We start from the raw sequence: 10,564 nt of genomic DNA on the forward strand, positions 1-10,564 counted from the left end.
AGCAGTCTACATTGATAGCAACCACAGTAAAATATAAAAATGGACACACTTCAAAATAGTGTGATATGATCAGAAAATTACAACTTGTTTTTTTTACCATTTATAGATCTTTCATGTTTCTTTTTTACTGCTACTTCAACATGTCCCAGTGGTAGTTGTTTTTTTCTGATGGCAAATCGAGCATATCATTTTATACACCGGTTGTCCCGCCTACCTGGGCACTGAAATATTGGAATGCATCTTCAGAAAGACACCGATCAGGAGTTGATCTAACAACCCACAGGTTTGAAACGTTTCAACCAGATGTTCTGAAACAGCGGCGACCACCCACTTGTGTTTGGTGGTCGAAGACTAAAAAATTTAAAAAACGTTCCTCTAAATCGGGCAGTCGAAGACGTTGTCTCTAAAGGTTTAGCGGGCAAGGGTACTGTTACCATGGAGTGTCTGTACGAGTGCTTCTGAGGACCGAAATCAAGAGATACGTGAAGATTTTTCAATACTAATGCAAGTATTCAAATAATTTGGATACAATTGTTTGTCAGAGTTTAAAATAACCACACGCAGAGCCAAAGAAAGAAAGAAATACTTTAAGGCATTTTCGTCTCCCAGTGTGATACCTGTTAATATTGAAATGCATTGGAAACAACTTGTATGTATGTAGTATCAGATTATCAATGAATATTATAAATGTTATTTGTTTTTTTTTTCCAATTCTTTTTAGGCTGCATTCCCACTGGGTCTGTTTCAAATTTGAAACCATGTATACATTTGCTTGCTGTTCACAGTTATCTGCTAGCGAAGGGACCAAGGTTGTTTGGATGCAAGTTAAAGTTTGGGTTTTTTGGGTCTTTTCCATTTTTTTTTTTTTTTTTTTTGTTGACCGAGTTTGTTTGTGTTTTCAAAATGCACTCGGCTGGGTTAGTTATGTTTTGTGAACCAGATGTTTACAATATCCTGCAAGGCATCTAGGTATCTTGAAAGATGGCAGCTATTAATGTATTGCTCCGGTTTTTAATAGCATATTTTTCATTCTTACCTACTGCTGTGGAAGAAAGAAATGATGAACACTGGAGGGGAGTTCAGGAAATCGAGTGTGAGCATTCAATGAAGAGGAAGAACCCTGGATTTTTTTTTTTTTTGTTGTAGTTCCCTGATGCATTTAGTTTTTTTTTTTTTTTTTTTTTTTGCTCTACTTGTCTCCTCAGAATGTGATCTAAACTATGTTTGAAATGTTTACCTCTGAGTCAGGTTACCTTGTATAATTTGTTATTTGTGTGTCAAAGGACCAAGTCCAACAGCTATTCACATTAAGGTTGAGCAAGCGAACCAGACTTGGTTAATTTGCCAAATGGACCAAGACCACCTCTTTAGGTGAAGTCGGTATGGTTCGTTTGCCAAGCAGACTTTGTTCGTCACACTTCAAACAAAAATGTACCGAAATGTACCGTGTGGACCAAAACCTCTAAAGATCCAGCCTTAGCCTAACAAAAGTGGAGCAGATTTAAATAAAATATCTCTCTCCCAGTTGTTTATATGAGGCATAGCTTTACATGTATACACACACACACACACATTTTATATATATATATATATATATATATATATATATATATATATATATATATATATATATATATATATATATATATATATATATATATATATATATATACACACACACACACACACACACACAGTACTGTGCAAAAGTTTTAGGCAGGTGTGAAAAAATGCTGTAAAGTAAGAATGCTTTCAAAAATAGACATGTTAATAGTTTATATTTATCAATTAACTAAATGCAAAGTGAGTGAACAGAAGAAAAATCTAAATCAAATCCATATTTGGTGTGACCACCCTTTGCCTTCAAAACAGCATCAATTCTTCTAGGTACACTTGCACAAAGTCAGGGATTTTGTAGGCATATAGTCAGGTGTATGATTAAACAATTATACCAAACAGGTGCTAATGATCATCAATTCAATATGTAGGTTGAAACACAATCATTAACTGAAACAGAAACAGCTGTGTAGGAGGAATAAAACTGGGTGAGGAACAGCCAAACTCAGCTAACAAGGTGAGGTTGCTGAAGACAGTTTACTGTCAAAAGTCATACACCATGGCAAGACTGAGCACAGCAACAAGACACAAGGTAGTTATACTGCATCAGCAAGGTCTCTCCCAGGCAGAAATTTCAAGGCAGACAGGGGTTTCCAGATGTGCTGTCCAAGCTCTTTTGAAGAAGCACAAAGAAACGGGCAACGTTGAGGACCGTAGACGCAGTGGTCGGCCAAGGAAACTTACTGCAGCAGATGAAAGACACATCATGCTTACTTCCCTTTGCAATCGGAAGATGTCCAGCAATGCCATCAGCTCAGAATTGGCAGAAAACAGTGGGACCCTGGTACACCCATCTACTGTCCAGAGAAGTCTGGTCAGAAGTGGCCTTCATGGAAGACTTGCGGCCAAAAAGCCATACCTCCGACATGGAAACAAGGCCAAGCGACTCAACTATGCACAAAAACACAGGAACTGGGGAGCAGAAAAATGGCAGCAGGTGCTCTGGACTGATGAGTCAAAATTTGAAATATATGGCTGTAGCAGAAGGCAGTTTGTTAGCCGAAGGGCTGTAGAGCAGTACACGAATGAGTGTCTGCAGGCAACAGTGAAGCATGGTGGAGGTTCCTTGCAAGTTTGGGGCTGCATTTCTGCAAATGGAGTTGGGGATTTAGTCAGAATTAATGGTCTCTATGCTGAGAAGTACAATCAGATACTTATCCATCATGCAATACCATCAGGGAGGCATCTGACTGGCCCCAAATTTATTCTGCAGCATGACAACGACCCCAAACATACAGCGAAAGTCATTAAGAACTATCTTCAGCGTAAAGAAGAACAAGGAGTCCTGGAAGTGATGGTATGGCCCCCACAGAGCCCTGATCTCAACATCATTGAGTCTGTCTGGGATTACATGAAGAGAGAGAAGCAACTGAGGCTGCCTAAATCCACAGAAGAACTGTGGTTAGTTCTCCAAGATGTTTGGGCCAACCTACCTGCTGAGTTCCTTCAAAAACTGTGCGCAAGTGTACCTAGAAGAATTGATGCTGTTTTGAAGGCAAAGGTTGGTCACACCAAATATTGATTTGATGTAGATTTTTCTTCTGTTCACTCCCTTTGCATTTTGTTAATATAATATAATATTGATAAATATAAACTATTAACATGTCTATTTTTTAAAGCATTCTTAGTTTACAGCATTTTTTCACACCTGCCTAAAACTTTTGCACAGTACTGTGTGTATATATATATATATATATATATATATATATATATATATATATATATATATATATATATATATAGATATTTTCAACTATTTGAAATAGTTGGTGTTTACAAATAAAATAGTATTGGGCAGTATCATCAGAAGGGAGGTCGCCACCATGGATGTGTCCAGCCTGAGAATTGACTGGGGTTCGCAAGTTGTGAACTGGTAGGGTCTCCACATCAATGTTTTAGAGCTGCAGGCCGTTTACCTGGCTTTGCAGCGTTTTTTGCAGGAGATTCGAGGGAGAAGTGCTTGTCCATAAAGACAATGCAACAGTGGTGGCTTACATCAAGAACCTCCTCTCACTATGGGCAGGACCTCCTCTCAAAGGGAGTCCCCAGTGCCTCAGAGTGGAGGCTTTACCCTGATGTGGTGAGCCTCATTTGAAAGAGGTTCAGGAGAGCAGATATATATCTCTTACCTCCCAGAAATCAACCCATTGTCCCCTCTGGTTATCCATAACAGGAGCCAGGGACCCACTGGTGATAGATGCCTTGGCACACCAGTGGTCTAGGCAGCTGTTATATGCCTTCTCACCGCTCACCCTGCTCCCGCTGTGTCACTGAACTGGTACCGAATTGATCCGGTATTGACAGCTACTGACCTGTGCTTACATCCCCGGTCGGCTGCCAAGCCGGTCTTGTTCGGGTCTTCACCAGCCCAATTGCTGTCCATCTGCCTACATTGGTTGGGGGGAAAAAAAGTAAAACTAATAAAAAAAAAAAAAATAGGCCTTACCTTTGTTAAATACATGTTGTTAATGTGTGTTCAGTTCTCAGTCACAGAACTGTGTGCTACGTGTATGTATTTAGTGACAAGTACTAGGGTTGGATGATAGTGACATTCAGCTATCAATTATAGTCTCTAAATTATCACGATGTAATCATCATTATCGGCCGAATAAATACAATATTTAAAATTCTTGTAATTTATCAAATTTGTACTCAAGCAGCATGACAACCACCAGTCTACGTCACCAAGTTTAGAAGAACTACACCGTATATGCGCAGAGTTTTTAAATTTTGGGTGGGTGCCCAGAACAAACGTGAGCATAAAAATACACCTATTGTAATTTGTATATTAATACATTATGTAGTTTTCTTATAAAAATAATGGGGTTTTTTTGCTTATTGAAACGTGTTAATTCGAGAACGTTTACTTTCATAAAAGAAAGTGCCACCAAATGTATTATTATAACGAAACAAAATTGCCAACGTTACCTGGAAGCATTGGTTTTCTTGACTTGTGTGGCAAATCTGCCATTAAGAGAGTCAAACTAGGTTTTTACAAAAAATACTATTAAGATCATACTGAGCTTTGCACGTAACTGCTTGTATGCAGCCAGTTTAATAAAATAAACCAGCTATCCTTCCATTAAAAGGAAATTCTTCTGTTTATGCAACTACCATTTTTTATAATAGCAACGCCATGGGAACAGATATACAAGGGTGCTGAGCACCCGTTTTTTCCCCCCCCCCCCCCCCCACCCCCATGCAGTGAATAGGCTGCAGTATAGCAATCGTGTTCTACTGTAGTTTAAAATAAAGCAGCAACAGTTTTTTTAGGCTATATTACACGTGTGCCATATGGGTGTGTTCTTTTTTTTTTTTGTTTGTTTTCTTTTTGCAATTACATTCAGTTTATGTAAAAATAAAAAATAAATCTCATGTCAATGTTTAATAGTTAAAAGTTCCACTTTTCTACAGTAATTTGACAGTGAGCTAGCGGGTTTTTATTTTATAAAACAACAATATTTGTGTTGGAAAACCAGTCATGCTTTGCCAGTGTACAACTTATTATCAAGTAAAACCATGATGTAAAGTTAAAAGCATATTGTTTAAAATCAGTACTTAACTTTCCAATGTACGCAGTGCTTACACAGTTCAGTGCCGCTTACTGCTTCATTAGGTCACTGATGATCACTACGATTTATCGATAATTTTTCAACGCGATAAAATTATCATGTTTATCGATATTATCGATTATTCTTCCAACCCTAGTATGTACTTAATGCAATGTCAACCCCTTTTATGCAAATCGCAATGCATACACCTTTTTTGACCAGGTCAACGTTTGCGTTTGAAGCTCTGGTGGTGTCTTCTAGCTTGTGTTTTTTGCAGTGCCTTACTGTGTTTGACAGTGACGCTTTGCATTTTGTTTTGTTTTTTTTAGATCTTTTTAAAAAATGTTTTGAATGGAGACATGAGTTACCTACTGCGATGTTAATAAAATAAATAAATGCATATATACATACATATATCCCACATACTATCCTAAAAAGTTCCACATGTATTTAGTGCTATAGGCCATGAAAGATGAAAACAGTTAACATCAGCACTTTAAATAAGGAGACCACAAATTGGAAAATTAGCTTGTCATTGACCTTTGTTTTTCAGATTGTTTGCCACAAGTAAAGCCTTTTCCATATTAAATGTGCAAAGAAAATTGGGTGGTATTGATCTCCTGCACAAATAATACATACATTAGTGGCGAAACAAACCAGAGACCAATGCATCTGTGTTCATCCATAAAGCATATCCATGATAAAAAATATACATTTAAAAGCCAATATTGTATTGCATTTAACTATTTCTTTTTTTTTACCAAAGCATCTGATGTGTATTTTGAATGTCATAATATCCCTCTGGCATTCTCAGTTTTTGGCATCTATCCAACAAATTTTAAATGTAAAATGTATTCCACATGGAGATCTGCTTTGTAGTGCAAGAAGAAAATGAGTCAGATTCAGCCCTGTCATCAGTGTGGACTACCTAGGTCTTGTTTAGTGATGTTGAATAACCGTTATAACTTAATTGTAAATGCGTTCCCTTTTTATCTCAAATTCTGCGTTGAAACTATACTAGATCCTCAGAGTTACAAGCGACATACATACAAACTGATGGGTCAATCAAACTCACTACTTAAGTCGAAACAGGGCTTCTGGCTATTGTAAAAGGACAATAAGATCTGATGTGTAAATTAACAGTTTAACACTGCTCTCCTTGATTATTTATGTTGACTTGAAATATAATAGAACACCAAAGGGCCAACAATGGGGGGGGCGCGAATGTTCAGTCTGGTCTCTGTCTATTTATTTCCTAATTCTTAACCGGTAGCTCCTACCCTCCAGATAGGTACCTACCCTGTCCAAGGATATTCATTTCAAAACTGCAGCTGGGCCGAGTATCCAAAGGCACTCATGCAACCCTGTTTACAATTTGATTTGCTCTTTACTTATTAAACCATAAAAAAATAAACATTTCCAGTGTTCTTCATTTCTAACATCTAAATTGAATAGCCAAACCCTGTGGCTATGTAGGAAATCTTTCCATCACAACCAGCCAAAGTTTTCCCTAATGGAGAGGTCCCTGTTCATCTGTTTTGATATCATGTCTGCACTGATTAGCCTCTGCACTGTGTAAGCTATGTGTTAGCTTGTGGAGAAATATGTGCCAAGTAGCCCAATGATCAGTGCTCATTTTTGATTATATATTTTAATATGTAGCAAATGGTCTTTCGACTCAAGTACGTCTAAAATTTCCAAATATTACTGAACAATAAAATTATCAGGGTCGACAAGGGCTGTTAGGGCTGTGACCACCCCCCCCCCCCACCCCCTTCCCCCCTTTATGCAGACACACACGCACCCTTAAAGGAACCTCATTGTGTAGTAACCAGCAGATGTAGACCACTTCATCTGTCCGTTGATCACTGCTTTAAGTGATGGCACACTGTAATTTTGAATATCTCTTCCAATTTATTTTATTTGTTTCTTCCCACTCTTCTTTCAGATTGTTAACCTTATAGAAGAAACGGGACACTTTCACATTACCAACACCACCTTTGACTTTGACCTTTGTTCACTGGACAAAACCACAGTACGAAAACTACAGAGTTACCTTGAGACTTCTGGAACTTCCTGAGAATACAGCGGATGGCTGCATCATGGAAATGAGAAACACACACACAAAAAGAAAAACCTTTTTTACTTGAAATATTGCAGTGATGCAACCAATCTGCCCAGCAGGCCTCAAGAATACAGCTCCCTAATGCTTTGTTTTTTGAAGCTAGTTGTATATCTTGAACCAAGCGAAGAAGAGTGAGGGAGAAAAAGAGACAGACCAGAATAATGTATTTCTGCCCAGGAGCTGTTCTGGAAGTGTTCACCTGGAAAGCCTTGAAAAAAAAAAAAAAAAAAAAAAAAAGAAAGAAAAGAAACTGACAAAAAAAAAATCTTGCTCTTAATGAATGTGTATATGGTTATCATATGTCTCTGTGATATTTTGCTTTTTGTGATGAATGCATGTTTAACACTGCCTTATTACATTATTGGTTTATTTATTAAGTCTCAGATATCGGTGATCGTTTAGGGAATGACACTACCACATTTTTTGTTTTACAAGCACTCAAGTAGCAAGAAAAAAAAAGGATTTTACTGCTGTGAGCCTATTAACACTTTTTCATGGGACCTTTTTAAAAGCTTAATTCATGAATTATGAACTAGAAAGCGCAAGGCAATTCTTGATGTTAGAAAGCTGTAGACACCAGTACAGTAGTCTATTAGAATGACTTTAATGAGTCATTTAAGAACAAAAAACTTATGTATTTCATTAAAAGCTGCAAGATTATAAATTATTTGACCTGAAGAAATTAATAGGAAAGGTAATATTAAAAAAAAAAAAAAAAAATCGAAGGGAGGGTGAATAAAAAGTTACGTTGGAGGCCTTGGTTGTGTTTGTGGATAGTGTTTTTTTTCTTTTCATTATTATTATATGATGATTTTTTTTTTTTTTTTTTTTTTAGCAAGCTTGCCCGGCCATAAAGGGAACACTAAAGCCAGTGTTCTATATTTGCACTAGCTTTCATTAAATAATATTGGTGCAACTTTAACTTATCGGCTTGTGCAGATTAATTAGCAACCATTAAAATGACAACAGAAGTTGAACTCCCAGGTTAGTTCATGTATCAGAAAAGCAACAAGGAAAAGAGCCGGACTGAAGTTTTGTCTTGTTGGTCTTGAGGTTGGGAGGCCGTTTAAAACGTACTCTTGCATGTATGAGGAATGTTGTAGAAAGTTCTTAATTTGTGGAGATATTGATTCGTTTTATCATCTAGTCCTCATCATTCTTTCCATTATTCTTCACTGCATTAGGGTGTGGTTGCATAATTGTTGCTCTGCATAGGATTTATTATGTAGTTCAACGAAATCATGTTTTAAAGAGCTGGGGCAGTTGAACCCTCCACCCCCCCCCCCCCCCCCTGAAAAAAAAAAAAAAATCCTGAAGACAGAAGATACAATGGGGCTCCAGCACAAATAAGTGTTTTGAACTTGTTAAATGTATTTTTACATTAGGTTTCTGTCTTCCCAAAACAATGTAAAGTCATTATTAATATAAGTTTGTACCCACAACAAATATACAGTCAATCTTATTGATACTAAATTTTGTTTTATAACAGATTCTGCTCATTTATGATCTATTCATTTGTTTTTGGTTGTTTAAGTAGGCCTCACAAATATTCAATTTTTTTTTTTTTTTTTTTTTATTTTTTAAACTTTTTTTTACAATTTAATTTTTGCTACTGTAAATGATCCAGGACTTCTCTTTCTGTACATTTGTTCTGTTTACTTTCAACCCAAAGACTGACTTTAGTTTTTTTTTTTTTTTTTTTTTTTTTAATTATTTAAATGTACTTTTTTGGGAAAATGTACTTTTACTGTGGTTCAAATTTAAATCAGCATGTACATTACTTGAAGCATTATAACTTTGTAGTACACAGTGTGCAATTATTGTTAGAAGAACAATGTCTCATCGCAGATTGATGTCGGAGCCTTTTTTCATTTCTGTCATGGTTGTCTCTGTATAATGAGTGATAACTGACTACAAAACCCAGTCCTTGTGCACACTTGATGTGGTACTATTGTTAGTCTGTTTTAAGTGTGATTCAGTCAAACCTGGCTGTTCTAATTTACCTTGTGGTAGAACTCTAAGGTGCAAGTGAAAATCATTTGGTTTCAAGAGAGATGTCAGAGTCATCATTCAAACCCTGTCGGGAACTTGTTTACTGTGTAAATGGTGCTACTAAAAGCAGAAAATGTATTTTTGCAAAAAACTGCAATACCTCAGAAAGCAAATCCTTGCAGAGATGTAATAAAGAACACCTGGGTAGTTTAAACACAGGCTGCTCTGTTTGCCTGAGAAGAATGATGGAGAACCATTCCCTTTTTCAAAATCTGCAAGTACTGCGACAACCAAGGTTTTTACCACAAATTTAAACTGGAATAGCCAACTAGTTGTGCTAAACTCCTTAAAATATACATTCGTTACTTTCATCTAATTGTTTTGTATGAAGAAAAAAAATAAACTCTTTTTTCCAAAAAGTGTGTTTTTCAAGAAGGATTTCAATAAGGTTGATGCACCCCTGTCATTTTGCAGTCTTGGGAGTGTTAGTATAGACAATTGTTTTGGTGTAGTCATGGGTGGGCTTTTGATTTCAAAGTACAAGGATTATACTTGACTGGTTAATTAAGAGGTTCATTTCCATGGTTTGCAACCCTTTCAGTATGTTTTCTAAATTATTCCCTTTTTGTAATTCAGAAAGGCTTTAGCCATTTTCAATGCAACAGCGTGCTACATTGTTCCCTTTCCAGGCCTTTTGATCTGACTGGTATTAATTACAATATCTGTTAATTGTACAGCCACAAAAGTGGTAACTCTTACAAACTCAATTACACTTTGGATTGGGTGACTTGGCTGCTAGTCAGATTCCTAGACTGATGTGTTAAATAAATGACAACTCCAACACTCCAGTGCTGAGCTGATAACACCGGCGTGCCGAGACCAGTATTTTATTTGAAACTTGTTCTAAAAAAAACTTGAAATTGTGTAACATATTTGTCTAGCAATAAAAGTATATTGCCGATATACAAATCGCCGGTGACTCGAACGAAATTAGAAAAAATGACATTCAGTGCACGCGCAAGATGGTCCTATTGCTTTCAAATTGAAGAAAAAGGGTGTCTCATCACTCTTATCCAGTTTTATTAGTGTTATTGATACTTTCCATTATACAGTATGTCTAAGTTATCGAGGACTTAACAAAAGTGAGTCTAGAGCCAAATATACCTTGTTATAACCCATTAGGTTACAACAATAATGAGATTTTAAAACTCCACAGGCTTTCTCTGAGCTTTTGAACAAGGAATTAACCATTTCTCTTTTAACGTTAACACATGCTACA

At 36.6% G+C, this 10,564-nt stretch overlaps 1 protein-coding gene across 1 annotated transcript in view; it reads left to right on the forward strand.

The window, feature by feature from the left end:
• mllt3 (MLLT3 super elongation complex subunit) overlaps positions 1-8,585 on the forward strand; it is a 96,205-nt gene extending 87,620 nt beyond the window's left edge. The window contains exon 14 of the mRNA XM_041221633.1: positions 7,117-8,585. Coding sequence (XP_041077567.1) covers positions 7,117-7,248 — 132 coding nt within the window. The 3' untranslated portion in view covers positions 7,249-8,585. The remainder of the gene's footprint in view (positions 1-7,116) is intronic.
• Positions 8,586-10,564: the final 1,979 nt, after the last annotated feature.

Source organism: Polyodon spathula, chromosome 2 (assembly GCF_017654505.1).
Source record: "Polyodon spathula isolate WHYD16114869_AA chromosome 2, ASM1765450v1, whole genome shotgun sequence".
Lineage (NCBI taxonomy): Eukaryota > Metazoa > Chordata > Actinopteri > Acipenseriformes > Polyodontidae > Polyodon > Polyodon spathula.